This window comes from Tyto alba, unplaced genomic scaffold, assembly GCF_018691265.1.
Source record: "Tyto alba isolate M040663 unplaced genomic scaffold, T.alba_DEE_v4.0 Super-Scaffold_2, whole genome shotgun sequence".
Classification (NCBI taxonomy): Eukaryota; Metazoa; Chordata; class Aves; order Strigiformes; family Tytonidae; genus Tyto; species Tyto alba.
In genome coordinates, this window is record NW_024881282.1 from 16,792,707 (window position 1) to 16,819,889 (window position 27,183).

The 27,183-nt window shown below is 40.1% G+C and overlaps 1 protein-coding gene across 7 annotated transcripts in view; it reads left to right on the forward strand.

Annotated features, from left to right (window-relative positions):
• Positions 1 to 27,183, forward strand: part of GRIA4 (glutamate ionotropic receptor AMPA type subunit 4) — a 240,246-nt gene that overhangs the window by 200,710 nt on the left and 12,353 nt on the right. For 3 of the 7 annotated variants that reach the window (XM_032990755.2, XM_032990751.2, XM_032990752.2), the window contains exon 14: positions 22,097 to 22,211. The exons of the other annotated variants lie outside the window; for them this stretch is intronic. In XM_032990755.2, the coding sequence (XP_032846646.1) occupies positions 22,097 to 22,211 (115 nt within the window). The remainder of the gene's footprint in view (positions 1 to 22,096; positions 22,212 to 27,183) is intronic. 7 annotated transcript variants of the gene reach the window in all.

Consider the following 27,183-nt stretch of genomic DNA (forward strand, 5'->3'; position numbering starts at 1 on the left):
TAGACAGTAGTGCTTAATGAAGAGGGGAAAAGCTTCCTCCTACCCCTGTGCTTTTGATCAGAATAGACTCAGCTGTAAATTTTAACTGCATGCTTCAGTATTTTCTGAATTGTTTGAAATTGTAGAGTATGCTGGTTTTGCTCTTTTGACTGCATCCCACATGGTAGTGTTTCCGCTACTGATCAGATGACTTACGTAACTGCTGCCTGCTCAGATAATTGCAAATATTGAACATGCAGTTTGAAATCCATGAAGGGCAGACTAGCTAAGCTCATTACATAAATTAGTCAAAAGACATAATTTGCTATGGGAGTTGTAAATTCCGCATTTTATTTAATAATCATAATTTCCTATTTGAGTTATGTGTAGGCCACAAATTGCTTGATATAGTTCACAAATAATTGCAAGTATCATATAAATGTTAAACATTCACACTCTATTCTTGGGCTGTTCAGGACTAGGAAAAAATACATTTTTTTTCAAATTAATTATTAATATCAAATTAGTCACTAAACTCTTTGAACACCTGTTTCACTAGAGATATTTTAGTCTTAATCCACCTACTACTTACAATGATTGTAAATCAGGAGTTTTTTCACTGAAAATGTAGAACCAGCTGCATAAAATTTCTGTGAGTGTATGGAGAACCAGACCATATATTTTCACACATCTAACACTGACAAAAAGTGGGGGTAATCTAAATCAAACTTTTTCCTGTAGCATAGGACTAGTGATGGTTCCCTGCCATCATGTCACTGGGCTCATGTTCATTACAGAGCATATACCCATCACTTTTCGTTCATGCAGATGAAATCCACCTGTCAGAGCGATCCAGGGACTGGTTGCTCTATTGCTCATGACCCTACACATGAGCAGGGTAGTGGATTTTATTTTGAAACTCCTCCTTACTGAGTTCCATGCTACATTCCTGCAGTGTTCAACCAGTACCTATTGGCTAATTGGAATGATGTATTCTCAGTGCTGGTGCAGTATTAGGATTCATGCATATCACTGGATGGAGGAGAATGGGAAATGCCTGATGTGTGGGTTTTTTATGCCTACCAGGCAGCACCACATTACACATCATGTGTGTCTCCTTCCTTCCTTCCTTTTCAGTGATATTCATTTCTATACAATGTCACAAAAGACTGACATATTTGAGAAGGAACATGGGATTGAGGGCAAAGGCTCTCCTCACAGCAAAGATTGAGTTTCTCTCATGGTACTACCCTGCTGTCCTTACTGTTTCCTCCTACCACGGTAGGTATTCTTCCAAAACTACTGTGTAGTAATCAGTGTGAATTAATGAGGTTTTTCTTCAAAGGTGGTGTTTTCAAAGGTGGTTAAGAGAGTGCTGCTTGTCTGCTTAGCAGACCTGCCTTTGTAAATGCATTGCCATTCGAAGACATTCTCATGGCCAGACTTCTGGCCATTGTGGATCACCCCTGGCTCATCTGCCTTGCCACTTGCAGTAATCTGTGTTTCTAGAGAGCAACACCTGGAGATCTTGTAGTACACAAATCCTATGCTTTGCATGCCTCTGCTTTTCTGTTTTAGATATGTAGGCATCATAAACAAGTTTGAAGAGTGATGAACATGAAAGAGTTCTCCGCTCTATGGAGAAGCAAGTAGGGACAATATTGTCTTAAAGGTACACTAAAAGCTTTTTGTACCTTTAAGCTGTTCGGTACAGAGGTGAATGACAGGTTGGACTAAAAATTGAGGAGTTGTTGCCGTTGTTTCTGTGACTGTTTTAAGTAAGGACATCTGGCTGTCCTGTCCTGCAGCCAACAGCATGCAGAGTGAATGAGTGAAACCTGCTCAAGTCAGGAGTGTCTCGTGAGTCTCTGAGTCCAGCCAGATGAGTGGCAGAATTAGATCTAGCCAAATAATATGGTTGTTCACCAACCTGATGAAATCCAGAGCTATATTAAGTACCCACTATTGCAATTACAGTTAATGTTTACAGATATGAATCTTGGATTATATATTTCATTATTCAAGTCTCTATTCCTTTTATGTAGTAAAAAACACCAGTTTGACTTTAGGAATAATTCTTTATGTTCTGGAAAGGAAGGCAAAAATACCCACGTGGTGATACCTGCTGGTTCTTTGCATTGTGACAGCTGGTGACATGAGCTGACTCTTTACACTGACTAAGGTGCCAGTTCTTTATCCATTCTTTACTCTGTTTGTATTAACATGGGGTGGGAAATGTAGGAAGTGAAGCAGGTAATGCAGATGTAATTTTCTCATCATTCTAGCAGCTTGTGTGAAATGCGAAATACAACATGAGTGAAGCTGTGGATTTTAGTTTCCATCCCTTGCAAAGGAGAAGTGCTGTGGAGAGTGTTTGGGGTGCAGAAGGCATCCCAACTGTGCCCTGTCAACATTGTATGGATTCTTCTGTTTATATAATTGTGCAATACCTGAAAGAGATTTACTCTAAAAGTGAAGAATCTGTGGTGGAGGGGACTTTTGACGAAATGTGTGAGTTTATGTGAATAAGGTAAAGATATGTTATGAAGGGAGTCTGTGTGCATGGGCTTTATAAACTATCATCATGATTTCAGTGACTTCATCTAGTCCTTGTTTTCTTGAGATAAATCTCTTAAAATTGCTGTTCTTTCATTACTTCATTTCAGTGTGGTACCAGCTGACAATGTCACATCTGCTTTTCAAGGATATATCCAGTATGGTCCCTTATAAACATAGTGTTGCACATTCTCATTCATACAAATTTTTGTCAGACCTTACATAGGATGGGATACTCCCTAGTCCTATTTAGGGGCGTGCTTTTCATTGACCTGAAACAAGCTTGGGAAAGTAAGGGTAAATCTGATAGTATTTCTTCCAATGGTACCATTAATCTTTTTATCAAGTTCTATCCTTGATGTTTTTGGAGACCAGAGTATAAGGAGCTTATTGTGGAAGGAATTCCCAGATCATCATTCACTGTCAAAGCTGTTTATTGTGAACTTAATATATTACTCTGATATCCCAGTTCTCCTTTTACCCTGGTTTTGCAGATCAGTGTACTGATAATTCACATCAAGCTCTGTGGGAAAAGAATCAGAGTCATTACACAGTTGTCACCTATAAGGGTAGATAAAAATATTTCCATGCAAGATTCTGGCATTCTCTGGTTTCTTACGATTTCTATACAATTGAATTTGTGTGTACAAAAAATAGGTATGATATTCATGGATTCCCTCTGAGTAAGAGGACAACTAGGAAAAAGTATCTGAGCTGACCACCCAAATTACTTACGGAGACAGAAATTTATTTCCTGCAGAGGACTTCTCCCTCTTCTTCCACAGGGCATTTCCCTGGACCACTCTTCAGTGTACCCTACATTGTTCAGTTTTCGAAAGACTTAATAGATTTTTTAATTTTTTAACCAGTATCATTGATGTAGCTATTCTATCTTGTAGTGTTTCTGTGCATCTGTGCTGCATTGTTTACTGCACTGTGGCTGCATTTGTGTGTTCCTGTTTCTAGAAAGGTCCAGAAGTAGGCACAGGTACACTTGGGTCACCATGGTGAGGTCTGTGCCCTATGTGCTTTTGAGCATTGTTCTGGCAGTTCAGAGAGAAGAATGGGTATTTCCTCTGCTGGCTAGCTGTCCTTCAGCTGGCAACACTGATATTCAAAGACCTCCCCAGATCATTCTGAAGACAAGTGACCTTCACAGTGAAGAGGGATGCAGAGGAAGCAGGTTTGATTTTTTTTTTCACATTTTTCTTCCCTTGCCAGAATGTCTTGTCTTGCCCATAATCAGTGTGTTATCCACAGAGGCAGTCATTTCAGCAAAGCACAGTAGGAGTTAGAAACTGGTGTTATTTATGTTTGATATAGAGAAGATCTAGAGACAACTGGTGAATAATAGAGATTTGAAGATAAAAATGAGTGATGTGAAATTACTGAGTTTGACTTCTATTCTTTTAAAGCAAGGGGCAGTGGAGAAAATTAAAATCCCTGTATAGTTATGGAGTGGTCTGTTGATATTTACAAGAACAGGATTTTAGTCCGGAGTTGCACTTACCAAGATTTTACAAGGTCATTTCTTTCTGTGGTACAAAATGATTTGAAAACTAGAATGGGATCTATAGCATTTTATGCATATTGTAAACATTATCTTGTTTGACTGATGGTGTAGATCATACTGTATGACTTTGCATAATATTCTTCCCTTCACTGTAGGCATAACAAGGCTTGAATTACTGCCCCATTACCCATTCAGTGTCAGAGCTTATAGCTTGGATATTTCTCAAACAGGTCTGACCTTTCAGAGCTTGTTGGGTTTTCTGTCAACTAAAAATAGCATTCACTAGGTAAAAAAGCAGAGAGGGGGCCACTGCTTAGCAAGGAATGTAAAAGTCAGGGGTCAAAAGAGGGTCGGTGAGGAGAGAGCCTGGCAATGAATGTTAGCAACTTGTTCTTTCAGCAGAGCCTGGGAGTCATAGTTAGTTTCAGTTACCTGGATTATTTTTGTCTGAAAACAGAATACCTGTTTTAAAAGTAAAAATAAAGCATTGAGAACAGAGATCAGAATTCCAGCTTGCTCTGTTCCGCAGTGATGTCTACTGGATTAATTTCATAATTTTTAATCAAGATAAGGGTCTTCTCCATACCAAAAAAAAAAAAAAATAAAAAATTGATGATGGCTAATGAGCTCCATTGCAAGTTATATGAGCAAATGTATTTAAGAAAAAATTTTCTACTTGGAGAAGTTTTGCCCTTTATTGCAATTTTTACATATAGAGGCAGGAAATTGTAATAATCCTGACTTAAGTCACCAATTTGTAGTGAAGAGCATTGTTGTTTCTGGTATTTGTATCTTCAGAAGAAAACAATTCATTAGTGTCCATGATGCTGAACTCACTGAATTTTCTCTGTCTTAGCATAAAAAAAACACATCAGTATATTTTTCAGGTACTTCAAAGATCCATCTTTGACCTACCTTGCCCCACAGAACCTATTAATTCGTTGCCACTTTCAGGAAGTTTTCCACCCTCAGACTTCATCAGGGTGGATTCATAATTGAACAAAGCTCTCTGCGGCCTGGAGGAGAGAGCAAAAGTCATGGGAATTTGTTCTGTTGCCATTTCTGTTTTCCTGCACTACAAATGACATTAGAAGCAATTGATGAAAGGCAAAGCTCCTCTAAGAAGCCCAGATCCAATTTTGGTCATACAGTCACATTCTGGTACCTCTCTGCTAACATCATCTTGCTTCTTACTCCCGGGAAGGTCCCAGGATTTCGGCGAGAACAGCTGTGAAACGAGGTGCTTCTGACCAGGAGTGAAAGGGCAGAGTATTGAAACAGCAGTAGAGCTATTGCCTATAAAGGTTACTTTTTTATCTAAACATTGCAATTGCAATAGATATTTTTAAATTAGCGGTATAATCAGTATAAAAGGTGAAACTACCATTCTGTCTCTTCAGCTTTAGCATTGGTTTAACAGCACTATGAGGCTTTTTTTCTTTGTTTTCCCTTTTTACAAAATATTTATACAAGAGCTTTGTCCTTCTGATATTTAATGATGACTAAAAGTGAAATTTCTGTGCTGTCATATAGAAGCATTGCTTAGGCCAGTCCATGGTAGTCAGCACCAGGACAAGTTTTATAACAGGTTCATTTTCTACAACTAGAAAGAAATCAAGACATCCAAAAAAAAACATTTCTTTTTTTTGCCTGTTTCAGAAATATTTGAATGCAAACAGAATAGGGGCTTCATGATATATCTGTCCAAATTAAAATTGTCAGGCTGTTCACTTCTCTGTCAGGTAAAAAGAGGCATATATTTAACTATAACCAACAAACTTCCCTAAAACTACCAGTGAAGACCAGAATATCTCAAAAGTACTGATACCATTTCTGTGCACACATCTTACTGCCTTTTTGGAGGTTTGCCAAGGTTTGGTAAGCGTTAATGCCCAGAGTGTGCCTGTGGGATACAAAAGGGTTGTCAGTTTCCAATGCATAGATCCTCTGAGGAACAAACTCTGCTTCTTGGCACTTCAGAAATAAATTTGTCCTGCCCTTTTCCCTGCCATTTCCCCAATCCCTCGTAAAGCAGCTCAGCAGAGGGCAAGATGCAGCCCATTATATTTTAACAATGTGGCTCGTTATTATTTCTCTCTTTTCTTTTCATGACAACTCTCTGACTGTTTAGGTGTCAATTCCCAGGAAGCTGCCAGGCTTCAGAATATGTGTTCATTAAGGGCACAAAACATCTACCCTTTGAAGTTGATGGTACAGTTCCCGCCAAGTAAAAGGCCGATCCCACTAAGATAATAATTGTCCAGGTAAATTGTAGGTAGACTAAAGCAAGGGAGCAGGCCACTGAAAGGCATCTCAGCAGCTCACAACAATACCTCCCTGTGGCACTGACATTTGGAGAACAAATAGCACCAGAAAAACAGTTTGCGATTAATCTGTGTGGTAGTTGCAAAACTGCCCGCTTCCAATTGACAGTAAGTACTAGGTGGACTCCTGAGAGACATAAAATGGCCATTTAGTCATTATGCAGCTGCACCTCTTGTGAAAAATCCCAAATCAAAAGTAAGGAAAAAAGTTTAATTTCTTTCTCATGGTTTCTTTGAGCTGAGAACAGCATCTTAGACTGGCATACTGAGCGATGGAATAGGCATTATGGAGGGAGTGAACATCCCAGAATGAAAGGTAAAAAGATGCTGCCAATTAAAAAAGCACGAAACAAGAGTCAAGAGTTTTAATACAAAATTTAAGCTACTCCGTGTATTGGCACCACATGTCTAAAATGTGGCTGTTTCCCAACATCAGCAGCATGTTCCCAGGGTGCTCAGGTTCCAGATAAAAATGGCCACATGTGCATCTCACTGAACAATGGAAATTTAAAAGATACTATGATAAATGGTGCCTTGTGAGAGATCAGTAATTATTTCTCTGAACTCGTCTACCTTGTGTGTGGTAGGAAGTAGAGTAAAACTACAGCTTTTCTTGTCAACTATCTCTAGATATCCTTTTCTCAAGTCTCTGTATTTTTATAGCTAGAAGCCTTACTCCCATTTTCTGCCTGCCTTCCTCTGCTTCCCAATACAATTAATCACTGAGAAAGAGCTTAAATCAGAGCTGAAAAAGGATTTAGGTCCTATTTAACCACATATTTTATCAAATCACATGATGCTGAACAATGCTATGTGCTTTTTCGTTAAGTGAGATTCTCTTTTAACAGCTTCTGGTGGGATTGGCAGTTTTTCTGTAGTCAAATTTTGACTACAGTTTTCACTGTACTTTTTTAAAGCCAAAAGTCAACTGGATGAAAGTGGTCCAAGCCTGACCTGATACAAAGGCCTGGTTTTTTGTTACACTTCGGTTATTTCATTCTACTCTAAAAGAACACATAAAAAGAATAATCTATCTGCAGGACCCAGTGAAGACAGAGTTTTGGGAGGGGGGGTTTTCTGCTTTTTTTCCCCACCCCACATGGGCAGGGATAGCATCTGTGCTCAGGAAGATCCAGATCCCTTGCATCTTCCATTACTAGCAGCAGGGATGAACAAGGCCTGCAGGTGAGAGCATCCCCAACATCTGACAGACCACCTGTTACCTCCAGAATAGTCTTTCTCCGTACATAATTATACATTAAGCTCATTCAAATCTATGGCTTATATGGTTCCATTTAATGCAGCCAAAATTTGCAACTGTGTCGTAAGAGGATTTTACATTTAGAATGAGACCTTTGACTTCCTTGGTATGGATGTAGGCACCTGATTTTGCATACAGCAGTGTGGCAATTTTTTTTATGTCATTTTATGCTGTCATTTGTGTGGTTCAGATCTGGTTTGGATCTTAAAACTCTGAGTCTTCATAAAAAGTCATCAGAGCCGGTTGGAAATCTGCGAGTTATTTCCTGCAGAATATCTCGACTTTTCCTAGGTAAATCAAATCACCCAAATTTCAGGTGCCTAAATGCAAACATTACTAGTCAATTTTTCATATTTTTACACTTTCAACAAAATTTTGAATTTGAAGGTTTCCACGAAAGCTTTTTACTGGTTGCAAAACAGTAAGAGCCAGGATGTGGGCTAATGCTTATTTCTTTATTGGTTTTAATTAAAAACATTAAAAACATTATGTCCTTCTATGTGCAAAGCTGTGGGACCAGCCCACATTCCACTTTCTAAAATCCGTCTCCTCAGGTTTTAATCAGTATATGATACTATTTTAATTATATTCTATACCTGCTAATGATAGTTTTTCCTTTCAATCCATATGAACACTTGCCAACTAGTTCTGGTTGTGCAGAGTTTAAATAATGTAAATTCAGGCTCTGAAAGTGTAGTTGAAAGTGAACAGAAAGTCATCACAGTTTCTTGGGGATTTAGGAATTTTTCCTATCACAATTAAATAAGCAGGCTCCTACTTTTGGCATCTCTTAGATAGTAGGCAATTATCCAAGGCAGTTTCCAGTTAGAGTGCTTTTAGTTCATCCAATCTGTAGGCCACAAGAGAAGATATTGTAGCATCAAATAAAATAATTGCAAACATTCAGACAACATCTAGAGTACTGCATCCTTTTTTTGGCCTTCTAATTCAAGAAAAGCATCAATAAATTGAATCAATTTCAGTGGAAGGTGATCAAGATGAAGCTGGATCTGGAGCACTTGCCCTGTGAGGAGAGGCCAGGGGAACTGGGCTTGTTCAGCCTGGAGCAGAGATGGCTTTGGGGGGACCTAACAACAGCCCCCAGTGCCTCTGGGGAGGTCTTTGAGGAGATGGAGCCAGCAGTGCAGGGCGGGAAAGTAAGAGACAATGGGCATAAACTGAAACAGAAGTTCAGACTGGATGTAAGGAGGAACTTTTTCCCCTGACTGCCTGAGGACAGTCTGGCAGTGACACTGGTTGCCTGGATAGACTATGCAGTCCCATCATTGGAGGTTTTCAAACCGTGACTAGATGAGAAGCCATGAGCAGTTTGGTCTGGCCTCAGAGCTGACCCTTGTGTGAGCAGGAGGTTGGAAGAGACACCTCCTGAGGTGTCTGCACTATGCTATGAACCTTTTTTGACAATTATGGATATGAAAAGGACATCTTCAGCCATCACATTCAACCTCATGGGACTACAAGAGTATTTGCAAAGTTGTAGGAGCTTTCAGAGAGGGATGTTTAACTTTTCTGCATAGGAGAAGGTCTTCTCCCCAACTTGTACAAAAGGTCCTCCTGACCACTAGTCTTTAGTTATGATTTCTGTGAATCAAAACTCAATCAGATTGTTATCGAAATCCCATTCTCATGCTGGAAAAGCAAAAGAGAGTGAGAGCATCTGAACTCAGTGAATAAGCGGCAGTGTTTTGTATCTTCTGCTTTGACAGGGCAAAGGGAGCCCTTAACATCCTAAGCAGCCTTATATAGATGCTGAGTGACTGACAGCATGGACCTTTGTGGAACCTCTAAGAATGGGGTCAAAAGGTGAAAGAGTTTTTTCTTACAGGAGCCAGGCCCTTCAGGTTGGCTGCCTCACTTCTGGCAGGCTATGCGGAAAAATTAGGAGCATCTCATGATTAAAGACTGAGTTGAGGGAATGTGCACAGAAGTTTAAGCTTGGTCTATCTTTAGGAAGTCATTTCCACTGGGAGGCCAGAAGAATAAATTCTCTATGAACACTTGCCTTAAAAGGCCCAATGATTTCTGAGTAGCAATGAAGTGTGGTTGAATGAAGTCATGTCATACTGATGAGTTTAATTATGATCCTGCCCCAATTTCCTGGGAGTCTTGGAGGAGGTCAGTTCACCTTCTCACTTCAGTTTCACCTTTGAAAATTGAGGGTAATGACAATTGTCTGTCAAGCTCAGAGGAACGATGAAGATTAATAGCACAGTGTTTATTGTACTGTGAATATTTAAAGTCCATTCCTACTTCAGATTTTGTATTATTATTTCAAATCCATGAAAATGTGTGCCTCAGAACAAACCCCACAGTAGATTTCTCAGTGTCTTTGACCAAGGAAACTGTTTTGGAGGCAAACAATAAAGAAAATGTAACTTCAGCTAATGATTTCTTAAACAGTGTATGGTCTATGACCATATGTTGTTCTGTGTTCCCTTTAGAAAGCAATAGCAAAAATCTCCATCACCAGTGGACTCTACTTCCTCCAACTTTTTTTATTAAAAGTGGCATGTGGGCATGTGTTCAGGACAAGAGCAATTACATTAGTTGGATCTCCATATCCACTGCAGAGATCTATGAGTAATTTCCATTCCTTGTTTTCTGTATAGCCTGGCTGCTTGTATTTGAAACATTGCAAGCATGAGTATTACTGTATTGACATGGCTGTGCTTGGACTGACTGGTATGAATGTTGATGTATTTGCATTTTCTACTGTGTACGTGGCTGTACCGATGATGGCAACTTTATATAGTTGGTTGATAGAGGGATTGGATTGCCATTGATAATTTCACCTGATCTTGGATTGATGTTCAGCTGGCTTCAGGGCATTTTGATTATCAGCACACTGGCTATTGGACCGACCACCTCATCTGGTTGCTGGCACCACTTATGTTTGTCTCAGCCTATCAGATCTTCCTCATTAACTTCTGCAATAATATTCAGACAGAAAGTCCTAGGAACTCTTCCAGCTAATCCCATTTTGGCTGCTGACCAAATAAGGCTTTATATGACACAACTGTAATTGCTTCATTTGTATGGTATTGATCTGCCATTAGGCAAAACACAAGCCAGCATTTCACTAAGGCTCAAGTTATGCAGTATTATTTATTGTTTGCATTGCAGTTTCAGCTAGAGTTCCACCTGGGGAATGGTCCCCCTGTTTTTTCTCTCAGTCTCTGCTTCTAATTAAAATCATGAACTTGAAAGTGCTTGCATTATAATTAGACCAAAGCTTAAGAAGCCATCTCTTAGCAGGAATCTTTCAATTTATTGCCTTCCTTCTAATCCTTCTTTATGAAAAACATCAGTCTGGAGTTGCAAAGCAGCATGCAGAGTCACAGAAATCTCTCATGCCTCTTCTCAGTCTAAGTTTAAATATGATAACAGTGTATCAGCTGTGCAGATCTTATGAATTTATAGTCTGTTTCTGGCAACAGTAAAAATCAAGTATCAATCCTCATTTCTCAGTGTTGACAATGGCTTTTGACATAGTGGCCATGTTACATTAATAATTTTGTGGACATTGATGTCAGTGAATGAATTCCCTCAGAAACAAACTGCAGTTTTGCCATATAGCTTTCCCATGTGTACTTGCTTTCCTTACTAGGAAAAAATTAATGGGTGAGGAGACTGTGTTAAAGCACTTCCAGTAAGGTACAGTATGCTGATGGTATTTGGCTTTGCAGTCATTTCATGCTTCATTCTCTTTAAGGTGAGACCAGGACTTGGCGGCTGAAAAGTCTAACTAGACAAGCAAAGATCAGTGCCCATTGGAAACAGCACCTAAAACAGTGGCTTTGTTTCTAAAATAAAAATACAGATATGCATAGAATCATGGAATCATAGGATAGTTTGTGTTGGAATTGACCTTTAAAGGTCATCTAGTCCAAGCCCCCTGTAATAAGCAGGGACATCTTCAACTAGATCAAATTTCTCAAAGCCCTGTCCAACCTGACCTTGAATGTTTTCAAGGATGAGCCATCTACCATGCCTCTGGTGATAGAAGACCCTCTTCATAAAAAATGTCTTCCTTATATCTACTCTGAATCTACCCTTGTTTAGTTTAAAACCATTATGCATTGTGCTGTTGAACAGGTCCTACTAAAAAGTTTATCCCCATCTTTCTTATAAGACCCCTTTAATTATTGAAAGGCTGCAATAAGGTCTCCCCAGAGCCTTCTTTTCTTCAGGCTGGACAACCCCAACTGTCTCAGACTTTCCTCTTAGGAGAGGTGTTCCATCCCTCTGGACCCACCCCAACAGGTCCGTGTCTATGCTGTGCTGACTCCAGAGCTGGATGCAGTACTCCGGGTGACATCTCACCAGAGCAGAGGGGCAGAATCACCTCCCTCAACCTGTTGGCCATGCTTCTTCTTATTAATTCAATTGAATCTGGATACTCCATGAATTTCTGAGAACAGCACTACCAGTAAATTCATTTTTTTTTCCAGTTGCAGCTGCTGAGAAGATGGCAGGAGGTATTTTCTCTCACTGTCGCTCTTGACACAGAGGTATATGTCTCTGTCATCCTGAGAGTGGTTAAAAGCAATTTATTTTCTATTACTCTCCTCTGAGGACATCTCAGAAATATTAGCTATGATAGAAGACTTCTATCACCTTTTATGGAGCATCTTAAGCTTAAGGTAGTTTGCGAAAAAGGCATGCAGAGGTGCTCAGCTGAGCATCTTTACTTGTAGAAGTCACCCCATTGTGACTTATGTTTTTTTAACATTTGTTAATCTTAAACTGACAAATTAATCAGTTGCTGTACAAGGTCTTGCTGCTTGCAAGGAGGAAAATATATCAACATATCATAAGGAGCAGAATAACAGGACAAGACCATGTCAAATATAGTTCCTCTTACACATCTTACAATTATATGTTCATAAAGGGTGAGATTCAGCCCAACATAAATGAAAAATTGGAGAATTCTGATAGTGAAATCTCTTCAAATATTGCCAAATTTGAACCTGTCTCCAAAAATGCCAGATATGTTCAATACTTCATTAGGAAAGATCTTGCGTTTATTGTATTAGCTGACCTGCTACCCACGGAATAGAACATACATTTATATAGCACGTTGAGACATGGGGCTGGTGAGGAGCCAGGGAAGCTAATTTTTGCCGTGAGTCCAACAGGATATTTTACTTTCCGTGATTTGAAGTGAGAGTCAGCAATAAGTCCTGACTGGTTTTGGAGGTCACAGTAACATTTCTTGTGGGGATTGGTGATTCAGCCTAGGACTGGGTCTTCCAGTGGATGAGAGCTCTGAAGTGCTCAGTCAAAGGTACAGTATTTCTGCCACTTCTGGGACATGTTGAATGGAGTGAAAAATTAGAAGCTGCTGAAACAGCTGCCACCTGCTTTGTGCTGGAAGATTTTGATGTAGTAGACTCTTCCTCTGTGTAGGGTGGCCAGAGTCTGCAATCTTAATAGGCTGTCTAGTAATCCATCAGTGATATAAAATGGATTTAAAGAAAGAACAACTTCCTAAGCTATAAGGAACCACACCCTATTTCTATTCAGTAAGCACTGAATTGCATCCAAACCAGATACATTTTCCTAGTCGCATTCTGGGTAAAAGTAGTCACTCTATGGCATTCAGAAGCATAAACTTAAAATGCCTTACAAATATGGATAAGATACTATGTAAAACAAAATTTAAATCTACTAGAGAACATCAGTAATGATGAATAATGTTTTCAATCCTGTTAAAATCAAGTCATCCATCCGAAAAACAAATAGTTCAGTTGCGCAGACAGTGAACTGCAGCATTTGACTTTTTCTTGCGGATGTTGTAACAAAAAAATTATCAAATGTATAAAAACTGTAAAGGTTCAGGATTCCTAATGTTTCTGAGGTGAGGCAGGGTTTTGAGGCAGTTGGCAATGGGCTAAGCTTATCCTCAGAGCAATTTCTGCAGTGTGGAGGCAGTATTACACTGGTGCTCAGACACATGAAAAATACCATTCAAGCCTTTAAAACACTTATTCTGAGTTGCAGGTGTTGAACTGCATCAGCCTATTCGCATAATTCTGTTTATGCTGCAATCAGCAAGAAAAAATGTACTTTGAAAAGTGGTACTGCTCAATGAGAACAGGATTAGGTAGTTGTTAGGGATAATTAACACAGATCAGAGTGGGGAGAAACTAGTGTTTCTGCTACTAAAGACTATATACTGAACCAATATGAACAGTTACTGTAGGGACAATTTTATGTGCTTTTTATTTACAGTGAAGCTTTGTATAAAGCAGAGAAACAAGCTGAGTTGTCTTCCCAGGTCAACTGCTGTTGTTTTTACACAAATAAAATATATATTTAATTGCTTGTGCCAAGGAGTGTTTGCATACTGTAATTGGAATATCTTGCTGCAAAACAGCTTTCAATTTATATAAATATTTTAAACAACAGTCATCAGACCTCTAGCTAGTGTAAATTGTCAGAACTCCTTTGAATTCAAAGTAGCTATGGCAATTTTTAGCAGCAGTGGGTCTTCCATTAATGGGAACTCCTGCTGATCCTCAAGGTGTCAGTTTGGCTTATATTTGTTTACAAAGCTCAGTTCAAGTAACTAAGCTGCATACTTAGGATATACATGGAAGCTGCAAATACTCAGTGCCCCTGGAAATTAGCCATCTTATTTGTATGGCTAAATGAAGAGCGTTCTATTTATTTTAGTTAGCCACAATTTAAAAGTATTTGAGCGCTCTCTTAAATTTCCCATCTATAAACAAAGAATAACAATACATAGACACTCTTGTAAAGATACTTTATTGTTAGTGTTTGTAGACTATTTTGAGATATTGTTCTGGAAGAGGTGTTTTAAGTGCAGTTGTACAGGGCATTTTAAAATATTTATAAATGGTATTAGCTTCTAATGCAGCACACAACCTGCCCCTAGCTTTTTTGCAAGACTTTCTACAGGCCAGTCAGTTCCTCAAGGGTATGTGAATTCTGCAAAAAAAAGAATTCAGGAGGCATCCAGTGTCCTGGTGGATCCTCAGCTGGGCCTGGGTACTCAGCTGAGATGGTCGGACATGTCCTTTCTCTGATAAGCACGTTTATAGCAATGGAAGAATTTATCAGGAAAGCCTGAGACCCACTGCAGAAAAGCTAGTATTGTTGTGAAGACTCACAACTTGAATATTAGTAGTTCTTTATTTAATATAAATGCTGGACAAGCCATCAGAGCAAGTGTCAAGGGCTCCATTTTGTTTGAACTATCAGCTACATGTGAAGATGTCTTAATATGTATTTCAGAATTTGAATACAATTTTTTCATCCAAATAGCATTACAGCATGCAAACCCTTATAAATCCCAATACAAAAATTATTCCTATAAATTTTTGAATGTGTTTAAAAAAACATGATTTCAAAGTTGACCCTTTGTTATTAAAATTTAGGTTGTTTTTCTTGTAAAAATTCTCTTTCGTTAGCTCTGGTTTTTTAGTATTTTCATTACTGATCCTTCAAACCTTCTGAGTATAGAATGATGTAAGCTTTGGCTGCATCTTCCTCATTAACGGAGTGCTTGTCTCATTCCTAATTTATTAAACATATTCATCCAGTGCCATACAGCTTTGCACTTAATTTCTCTTGATGAATTGTCAAACACCCTTAAGCTGCACTGCATTTGTGTCATGTTACGATCTGCCATCAATGCTTTTCAAAACATGGCTAAAATAAACAGCTCGGAAGATGGGCAGGTTTTAATTTTTTGCTTGGTAAGGTTGCATTTTAATTTTTCCCATTTAAAATCATTTGAATGGGAAAAATGAACAAGCTGTAAAAATGTGCCTGTTTGTGTTTCACTAAGTATGTGTGAGACAGATCCTCAGCTGCATCTAGGAGGCACTAGGTTGTGCAGTGAGGGGAGGCTCTCAGGCTGCTGTGGCTTCCTCTTCCTAAGCCACCTGGGCTGGATGCAGACTAGATCATGAGAGAATAACTGTCATTCGCATCACTGAAATAAGGTCACTGAACTTGGCTTCACTGGTCTCGCTCTCTGCCTTGTCCTGAGGGAGGACCCCCTCCAGCCTGGGCCAGGAGTGCCGAGGGGCTTGTCTGGCAGATGGCTGCATCAGCAGGTAGCTGCAGGGAGAGATGTCCAAAGTGCAAGGAAGAAAGTGGGCTTTGAGTTGCTTGAGATGTATCATCAGTGGCCGACATATCGCTGGCTGTGACAGTATGATCTCGGGAAAGTTTTTTCCTTCAGTGAAAAGCCCCCTGCGGAGGCACCACCGCATCCATGGCTTCACTTCCCATTGTGCAGTATCTTACTGAGTCCCATTTCTTTCCAGGCACTACTTATGTAGGAGTGAGTATATATACAACAAACTTATATGACAATGTAGTTGCGGATTTTACTGGAATAAAAACCAAATCCCTGTATTTTGTCAGTTGGTCCATACCTCGCGTATGGACCACCCATGGTGCTTTGATCATTTAACATCCAGGTACTCTTTGAAGTCTGCTCTCCATTCAGAGAACCTGAGGCTAAAGAGGTGGCATCCCTCTGCGCGATGTGACTTGTAAGTGACTGAGCGATTTCTGAAGCTTTCAAATCCTTGTGGGAAGGATTTGCAAAAGGCCTTTTAGAGGATCAGGGTCTCTGCTCCTGCATCAGTAACTGTGGTAGTAGCACCAGCAGTTCTAGGACAATACGCTGTGCAATATGGCTCCAGTTTAAACAAAGCTGTCTCTGTGTATGTAGAGTCTCGTTAGTGAGTCATGTTATTTTTGCACATCCTGCTTGTTCATTATTTCAAGTGAATAACGTCCCCAGCACTAAGCAGTGAAACAACAGTGCCGCCGTCTGTAAAGATAACAGCAAAATTTCACCAGTAATTTGCCCAAAATTCGGGGAAGTATTTTGCTATCTAACATGTTACACAGAATTTATGAGAGTAAGTTCAGGAAAGGGACTCTGGAAAATGATAAAGCTGTTTAAACAGCTAAGACATTTGGGTTCTCCTGGCAAAACTCTAGCGATTGCCTAAAAGATTGTTATTAAATGCTCCCAGCACAGATCCTGCCTTTGTTGTAATGAGTACTTAGGGATCCGTCTGTGCCTTTATGCCATTTAGTATTCAAAAACGGGTATTCTGAGATTCCTTCATGGAGGAGGCCTTTTACATGTGCTTAAACCGAGGCTGAGTCCTCTGAATTGCATTTGCAGGTGGTGCTGAGTGGTACTGATGGGTGGTGCTTTCCACCCATCCCATGAACCACTGTGCCTCCAGAGATTTTGAGAGCTGAAAGACTTAAACACAAAGCAACTGTGGCTGTGACAGTGGATACTTATTCAAGTCTAATCAGACTGGAGAGAGCCTTTTCTACCTATTGCATGTATTCAAGCTCTGGCCATTAGGCTGATGAAAACAGGTTTGATTTTACTGTGCAGGATGCATTTCATGCTTTGTTTTCTGATTTCTTGGAGATGCTGAGTTGCTGTGCTGAAATAGGTGCTTAAAGTGTTGCATTAGGCAGAACTGGGTGCCCACCCCCGCTGTTGCCCTATGGCTGTCTCAGATTTCCAGCAGTGCCCGTGATGCTGGCTTCCGTGGTCTCTAGCCTAGTTCTCTGTCTTATTCCCTCATGGTGCAGGGATCTTAGTGTGTCTCAATCAACCTTGGAGATGCCTCTCCTGTGGTTGAGCACGTAATTGCTGGGTACCACGGTGTTGTATGCCATAGCATTCAGGCTGTTTAGTCAATGCCTGCCTCACTGCTTTGTACGGACTGAAGTCCGGTGGATGGGTCATCTGCTAACCATTGCTGTGACCCAAACTCACTGGAAGTCAAAGCAGACCTCTCTGCTAGATTCCCTGGGCTTTGGGCAAACACCCTACTGTGATTCTTTTGGGTAGCAGATGAGGTATCTGTGTCTGGAATCACAGATGTTATTTTGCAAGGGACTGGGTACTTGCACTGTCATCTGTCTGTGCAGTTTTATCTTTTGCTGACTGTGAAAGGCATATCTGCAGTTGGCACAAGTAGACTCACTAAAAAAAGGAGTGACACTGATTAATGTTTGAAACTGCTTATTACTGTTTATTTATGGGGAGATGGAAAATGATTTTAAATGAGTAAGAATGATTGAATTCTCATCAGTTTTTTCATACTGTAATTCTATAGGCACTTAAAGAAATCTGTGATCCATACATTGAAATCACTCTCCACACACTCAAGCAATTGTGAAGTGAGGTATCGCTGTAACAGAAGGGCTTCAGTTTTGGCTGAACTGGCTTGACTATCGCATATGAGGACTCAGTTTTCTTCTGAGTAATGGAAAAGGCAGGATTGTGCAGTGACAGCAAGGATTAAGAGTCAAATATTAAAGCACTTGCATGCTTTCTACTATTAAATCCTTACTCTTGCAAATATTTTAATTCCTGTATTGAGGAACACATTCTTCAGTGGGAGTTTTGACTAAGTGTGGTATTGAGAATACAGTCCTATTTTTTAATGACAAAAGAACAGTTTCTGCCATGGATACTCAGGTTTCAAAATGCTTTCCTCTGTGGCAGAATGAAGCACTGTCTAGGATGGGTATGAGTGATCTATCTTGGCTTTGAGGTCTCAGGTATATAGTTTTCAATATAGTTGCCATTGCACCTATCAGGATCTCAGTTACATTTCTGTGGGAGATACAGCAGTGTTGAGCAAAGGTTCTCTGTGTTTTGCTGACCAGAAGGAAATTATTTCTTTCCACATGTTGAGGTGGACCTGGATAACAAAGCAACAGAGAAAGCAGTGTGAAACTAACCTGGTTTTACATGGCCTACTAGACATGATGAGGACAATAATGTGTTACGTTTATAAACAATACGGTTTAATTTCAGAGCAGTGATTGCAGCTTAAATCCACATTTACTTCTTCATCCTTTTTATTTCCATTTCTCTATTGTGCTGTGAAACTGTCTATGGATATGGCTAATAACCCAGCTAAATAACCCTCTCATGAATGGGTTTCATTTATTTATTTTTCTAGGATTACTATCAACCAGCTGCAGCTTCTCTAAATGACTGTGGGAAAATTTTCCTTGATAATCTTTAATGCTTTGAAAGATAAATTCTAACATTCGGCAAGTAAGAAAGCGCTTTCCCTTCAACATGGAAATTAAACATGAAAATTTATATTAGTTGTCAAAAAAAATCACCTTGTTGTTTTTTATTCATCTTAGAATATCCAGATAAAAGGTTTACTTAGACATTAACTTGAAAAGCTTGAAAAAGAAGTTGTAAATTATCAGGTAACATCTTCACCCAAGGTAAGATAAAGATTGAAAAAAAAAGCTTTCTGAGGATTTTAGCATAAGGAATTTGTCTAATTCAATGAGCTTTAGTATTCATACTTTAGAGACTACAGACTAGAGGAAATAGTATGAAGGTGCTTTTACAGATAGACTGATTGATGTGGCTTCCCATCTGCTTTAAAATAAGCCTGTGCTTAAGTGGCTTATTGAATTGAGTTAGTGATACTTCTTGATATATGTTTTATTTTTCATGGGAGTGATCACTCCTGCCCACAGGTATAGCACTGTCAAAGGAGCTGTTTATGTTATTGTTACCCAGTGTGACAATTAGACATAGCAGCATTAAAGTAGGCCTTGGTTTGGTTCCTGTTGAAGGGAGAAGGAGTTTTGACATTGACACTGTAGACAGCAGGCTCAAGCTATATAACTAAACCATTTTCAGAATAAGTAATGTTGCTCAATGTCAAAAAAAATGTGTTTCTAGGATCATCTTTCATCTATGGCTCAGTCCCAATGTCCTTACAAAGGTAAAATTGACATTTAATGTACTGGAAATTTGTCTGTAAAGTGCCAAGGCTGGCCACACAGTTACCTTCCTGAATGGGGCAAACAGACCAAAAGCGTAGGCTTTGTAACTCAAAGCTGAGTAGGAAGAATCTGTAGTAAATATGACTGGTTCAGAAAGCAATTTCTTCCAAGAACAAAAGGGACAAATGAACAATTTCATTCCAATTTTGCAATTGCTCTTCTCCCTCTGGAGTGTGAACCATAATTAGAGCACTTATACAAAATCACATTTGTCAGCCTGGCTGCTAAATTCCCCTTAAAGCTTTATCCACAAAAAGCAGTCTGTTATCACTCCCACTACAGCCTACAGTTCTCATTTTCACTTTCAGGGACAGACAAGCAATTACTTTATCTGTATTGAAAATCTCATATAACTGTAACTACAGTGGAGCCAGGTAAAGTCAGATCTACACACAAGCTGTTTCCAAACTTCATGACCAGCCAGCAAAGACCTGTATCGGTTCCAGCAGGAACTACATGAAAAGCTGTTACCAGAAAACGGTGAAGGTATGTCCTGAAGCTGACATTTGTCCCACAAACAGCCGATGTTGTAAGGAACGCTCCATAAGCTGTGAAATACTGTTGTCTGAACCTGTCTGTCAGGAAGATGTCTCTCCTAATGAGTGAGAGAAAAATTTCCATTCTAAGACCAGAAGGGACCCCCAGGGACAAGAGATGCATCCTCTCATAATTGTTGAGGGGAAGATGCCATTGACAGACACTGCTCTTGCCAAATCCCATTCAGCCCTGTCAGGCAGATCTTGACAGCATTAAGCAAATTCAGAGAGAGAAGCTTCATCTTTCTCAATCGCATATTGTGTCTGAAGAGCAGCAGTTAAGCTACTGACACCTCACAGATACTTGTCTCCCTTTGGAGATGAATGGTGCTTCAACGTTATGATGCCACTGCTCCACATGCCTCTGCAGATCCACGGGAAAGCCTGGGCAGACACCAGCCAGAAAGAGTGTCCATGTCTGATAGGCAGGGATGCACTAGGGATCTCTGAACCTGTAAAGAGGAAGAGAGAAGTTTATTATTATGAATTATGAATAAATATTGAAGTAGTTATGTACCCTTAGAATATGAGACTGTTGAGGCTCTTAGTAATAAAGATAGAAAGTCATACACTTAAACAAGTGCAAAGATTTCTCAGGAAGTGATGAAAGCTGCATAAATGCCTTGACAGATTAGTTACCAACTGATTTTAAAATGTAATTTAGTGACTGTACTTCCTATGGTAAATCCAGGTGCCTTACATTTGCATTTGTATGGTAATCCTTACTGTCTACCCTCTGCCATCCAGTCTTAATGCTCTCTGGACACCTAAAGGAAAACCTCTGAGCATGTACAGAAGCAGCCCTAGGACCATCTGTGTCCCTTTCTTGCCCGAGTTTCAGTGTACTCTCAGCAGCCTTGAGTTCATACTGAAGCAGTGATTCTGTGCTCTAGCCTTCATGTTGTCAAACCCCCTCTGCCTGCACAGATCCTAGGTCTCTCTCAAGTATTTCTCTCATCTGAAAAATGAGCATTTAAACATGAGATGGAGGACACCAGGTTCACAGAGCCCCTTTCGGTCTGTTGTGCCTATGCCACTGTGCCGCTAGCAATGCAGGATTCATGTTTCGCCCAGTGGTAACAGAACATCTATAAACCCTCCAGGGAAAAGTCCTTAGGACAGCCCGACCACCTTCTTGCATCTCAGCACCCAGCAAACAGGCTGGGTTTGGTCCTCCCAGTGCTTGAGCTCCTGCCTGGCTATGCTGTCCTGAGGTCTCCCCGGAGAGGTTGCCCTCCCCCACCACCTTCTTCCCCCACACTGTGGGTGCCCTTCAAGTCAGGGTGCTCTCCCAGGCTGGCAGGGCAGGCTCTGGAGTCACGGCACTAAGCTAGACCCCAGGTCTCATATTTCAGCTGAGCCTTTACTGTGCAGAGGGAGCAGGAGTCTGAAGCCTGCATCACAAATGTATGGATGTGCCTACAGCAGGTGATGAAGCTTCACACAGGCAGGACTCCCAGCACCCCTCTGTGCCTTGTGTTCTATTGACTGGCTCTAGACAGCATTGTCAGTGTGCAAGCTGTTAGCACTGCTCTTCAGCTCTACCTCACACTGCCTGTTTCTGAAACCTTAGCCTGTAGCTTGTGCAGGATCACTCTGAAGTGCTATATGTCAAAACTGTATGTGACACAGTGATTGGCAGTGTCTAGCATAGGTCATCTGGATGTTGCCTCTTTAGTATATGGAAATACATTTTCCCATCTGCTTGAAAAATCAGCCTGGGCCCACAGTAAACATACTCTAAATATAGATTCAAATAAATATGTGTAAATCTTATAATTCCAGGCAGAGTTTTATAATAATATTTCAAAAATAATTTTGGTTGGTTGATAGAATTTTCTTGTTAAAATCCAAGCCATTCTGAAAATCATTTCTACACTGGAAACTCATTTTTCACATTTGAAAGTAACCACAATTATCTGTGCTGCTAAGGGCTTTGAAATATGGAAATGAGAGGTTTATTTAGTGTGTGGATCAAGCTTATAAACAGCTTAAGTCCTCATTCCTTCTAACATCTTAACAGCTGTGCAGTTTCTTACAAAATATGTTTTATCGTTTCAAGAAATGCTGTTAACCTCGCAGTTTTAAAACTGAATGAACAAGGCCTCTTGGACAAATTGAAAAACAAATGGTGGTACGACAAAGGAGAATGTGGCAGCGGGGGAGGTGACTCCAAGGTTAGCCTCAATGTCACCAAAAGCGGGTAAACAGTATGTAAAGTAATTGGTGCATCTGCTGGGGTTTTACCTGTGACGACAGAGCTTTACCAGTAGCACAGCACTGCTGGTACCTGCAGCTGACATCTAGGTGTATGCAATTACTGTCAAAGCAAAAATATTTGCATATGTTTAAGCACCCCAAGGGGAACTTGTAAACAGTCTCTGCTGTGAGATCTATCACCAGTTTTCAGAAGCCTGCATCTTCTGAAATTCTGAATAGCCTTTTCCAAGCTTGGTCTTGTGAACAAGCAGTTTGAAACCTTCAGAAGCAAATACCAGCTCAGACTTTTTTCCTACCATACGGTACTACCCAAAATATTTTTCAGTGACAGTAGAGGAAAAGGGTGAAAATCAGTGTGTCTGCCGCCTAGCAGTAATCTAATGCATGGACCAGGCTCAGGGATCTGCTATTGACACAAATATTGGTACAAGTTCCAATATTCACATTATTCAAAATAGGAGGACAAATTTCAGCTAAAATATCTTCATGCTGAAATTTCTCAATATCTTACCAGCAAACTGAAATTTGTGGTGATTCTCTAGGCAGGGTTTACCAGAATTTATCAGACAGGAATTTTAGGCTGAGATGATGACAGCTTCTTATTCTTCCTGCATTTCCATATCTCCCATATGGCCAGTGCCACTAATTCCTTGCCTCCTCACAGCTTCCTTTTGGGAAACTGCCTTGTGCTGAAAAGAAGCAGAGATGTGGAAGATGGTGAAGTGGGAGAGGATGAAGATATTAAAAATACCCCTTCTGTGCCAGGCAGCATGTAACAATATTTATTTATGTGCTTGTGTGTGAACAATATATGAGGATGCTGCATGGATAACTGTGCAGGCACAGAGCTAGTCAGATATAGATGATTAAATTTGACTGATTTGTCATATATGTTTATGTAGATTTACAGTTGCCTACATATATTTTTTCTTACTATATTCACCCTTCCTTTAGTCCTCCTGCTCTTTCATGCTGTGTCCGGGCCCCAGGGACCATCCCCTTGGGCAGTTCTGCACTCACCTAGAATTGGTCTCCTGATCCTCTGCACATTGCCCTTGCTTCTGCTGCTCTACATATTCACCACCACCACCAATCTGCTTGACAGCAGTCACAGTTTCAAAAATGGTCTCTATCTTCTCTTCCAAAGTGCTTAGGCGTATTAGACCTGGTAGCACTTACTTGCAAGTTGAGCAGACACCAACTTCTTGTAAGAAAGTTGACAAGTGAACCATAGATCTCCCACGCTGCTACTATTATATGCTCCACCCAAGCCTGAACTTTTGTATTATTGGGGGAGGAGTGTTTATTTAATTTTTTTAAATATCACAGACGGGGAGTCACATCATTAAAATACTTCCATTTTCTTACAATACACTCCTCATAAACCTGCTGTTCTTGAAAGGTGAGACAAAAGCTAGGTAGCAAACTAAGGATGCTTTAACTTACTCTCTCTTATTACCAGACACTTTGAGTCATAAAGCAGGAAAAGGGGAGGGAGAGGGACAGGAAGAGAAATATCTGGAAGTGCTGAAGGAGCAAGTTTGGTATGATGGCACGTGACAGAAGAAGGATTGTGGGAGAAAAGTAGAAAAGAAAGTCAAGGAGTGTAGTCCATGGAGAAATAGGGTCTGCGAATGCAGGAGGGAGGAAGGAGCACATTGCCAGTGGAAATGAACAATAGATGATACAGGCAGTTCAACACACAACAGAAAATATGATGGCAAGGCAGCATTAGCAAAGGGTGGAGAACATGATGGAGCTCAACCTGTGGTCCTACAACTATATACAGCCTGCCAGGAGCATACATCTGACCTCAGGTCTGTTTCTTGACACGCTTTTTCCTGGACACAGCTGAGTGAGTAGGCAGTAGCAGTGCTCCCAGGGAACTCCAGGTCTACCATGTGCCCACACTGCCCACATGCAGTAGAACCAGGCACATCATGGAGATGGGAGGGCATTACCATGCTTCTCAAATTCCGCACTGCAGCAGCATCTGGTCTTGTTTTTTAAACTACAGATACTCTAACTCCCCAGAGTGTTAGCTATTTATCATCTACAGAATCCATTTCCTTCTTCAGGAAGAGTCTTGTAGGATCTGATCAATTAAAGTCAATAAGACCCTTTCTACTAAATTAATGGAGCTTTAAATATTTTCATTTTATATGCTAGCAGATGATCATTAGTGGAATAACCAGGACACCATGCACTGCTGTTGTAAACCTGACAGCTACCAACAAGTCCTGAACTAAGCTCTTAAGCATCTCTAGCTAATACTTCTTTTCATTGTATGAATTTAAAAAGAACAAACCCTGAGCTTTGTTAGCAGCTCCAGCCTGAATGGTATGGCTTCCTGCTGTCATGAATGAGAATAAGAACATCCTGTTCTCCTGAAAGAAATACAGCACCTGAGACTTGACTGATAACTGTGCTGTTACAATTTGAGATTCACTAGTCAGAATATGAGAATCTAGACTCAGAATAACCCTTCGTGATAGTACTGAGGACTACAGAAATCAGGGAGTTTCATGAGAGCTCAGCAGTTCTCCTAAGGTTTGTGTTGCTCTGTAAAACAAGATTTCTCTGATCACCATTATGTGCTTTTAAAAGGTCATCTCTAGCCTCCACATTTATTGTTCCCTTTAAGGAACAGTCTTCCAGAGTTCAGAAAGACAGTTCAGAGAGATGCCCTGTGTGAACCACCTGTGGTTTAGTAACTTCAGTAATTAAGTCATGTTTGAAGATAAAACTGGGGTCACCGAGTCCTTTGAGTGCTTTTGAAAGTATTATCTCAGATCTTAACTGTATGCCATCATCATTTCATGTGATGCATGGGAAGGTATTTAAACACAGTTTCTGCCACTCTGCTCCATTGTTTTTATAAAAGTGTGAGTTGAAGGAAGCTATGCCGGTAGAACTGTCCTCCAGTCTCTGCTGGCAGCTGTCAGGAGAACACAGTGGCCCTTGTTTTTCATTCAGTGTATGAGACTGACCTTACACTCAGTTAATGGCTCAGCCATGAGTAGGTAATGAAAATGCTCCGAAAGCATACTCATGATTGCATTTTCAGAATCCCTGTCTACCAAAATTCTATATTGGATTCAGAATTGCTCAGTATTGTAATTTAAATGCTGTAATTGCCCATTCATTGTCCTGAATACAACTAACTCAGAACTTCATTAATGACATTTTAAAACATTGTGATTTTGCTGATGTTGCTGGCACAAGATCCAGCCTAAGGATCTTAAAGACCAGCCTTTCCAATGGCAACTGATTGATGACAGAATGGGAGGAAAATACTAAGAAGTTGAGAGAGGAGGTAGAAAGGCTGAGAACATGATGAAAAACTAGAAAACTTGTGTCCCTGCACCCAGGTTGGGCTGTGCCACCACTGACTTCAGCACATGAGTGAAGAACAGGGTTGCCTGTGCTGTCACACAGCAGTTTTGCACTGTGGCTATATGGGACAAATTCTTCTCCATATATAAAGGATAATTTTAGTTGCTATTTCTCATATATTATCCTTACATGAATTCAAGGCAGATGGATCCTCTTTATATATAACAAGAGAGATTCTTGGCAGCTGTACTTTGGAAAAACTACTCTGATTTTTACAAACTCTGCCAGTTTATTCTAGTTGAAGATTTAGCCTAACATTAGTAATTCAGGAATCACTAAACAAATTGAAAAAGAAACAAGTTTATAGTAATTTTTCTTTGTAATATTAAGTATATAAGACTGAACTTGATGGGAAATTTAATTCTAAATGCTCAATTTATCCTCTGTATATGACATAAGTACATCGTTCTTACTCATGTACAGCAGACCTTACTGATTTTTAGTTTCTGCCCCATTTAATATCAGTGGGACTATTCACCAACAGATTGTGTAAACAGTGTAGTAATAACTTGTAGTCTCTGAGTTCATGACTGACACAGTCAAAATGATGCTTATTTGGAGAGGATATTTTCAAAGAAAGGAAAGATGCCTGGATAAGCAACTCGCCCTGAAAGCCAAGGTGATCTGAACATTCATCTCCCATGGGAACTATTGAAAATTTCCTACTAAAACGAAAAAACAAACAAAACAAAGCCTAAAATACATGAAAATTCACTACACCTGCAATCACTTACTGTGATTGCAAACAGATATATGTGTTGCTATTCTGAAAAGCATAAGCAACAATCTTCCTTTTCCACTCTGCAGCCCCTCAGTCTGGGCTTCTTGTATTGGACCATCTACATTTCCCGTTGCAGCTGGCTGATCTAAAGTGGGACAAAAATCCTTGTTCTGAAATTTTAGTTTAGCTCAGAAGGCATCTCCTTCATCACAGCTAGGACTGTCTGAGGGAAGGTGTAAAGGTTATGTGTCTCATTCACACAGCCTCACTAGGACAGGCAAGAAAGTGAGGGGCAGAGGACAGGTTTGCCCAAGCTTGTGCAACACCTTGATTCGGGAAGTGTTTCAGCAAAAACAATGGAGAGGAGAAGCAAGGGCCTGGCCTTGGACACATCACTGGCTGTATTTCAGGGAAAAGGGGGAATTGCCTCATCTCTGTTGGCCATTGCCATTGCATTCAGTTATATATTGAGGATAGCATGGCAATTTTAAGCATGAAATTGATTGCTTTTCCCCAAGGAAGTCCTGAGAGCTTCCTCACAGAGACAATACAGAAAGGATGACATTAAAGGATCTACAGCTGCAAAGAAGAAGAAATCCCTGCCTGCATCAGGTCTTATATACCTAAACAGTTAGTGCTCAAAAAAAAAACCAAGCAAAGGACAGGGAGACACATTTTCTGATTTGTCCCAGCTTGCTGCTTGTCTTGATAGTTCATATTGAGTACTAATTATCACTTCAATCTGTTTAATCCGCAAGAACTCCACAGGCTTCTGATTTTCCATGTCAGAACTGTACCTGGATGTCCCTTAT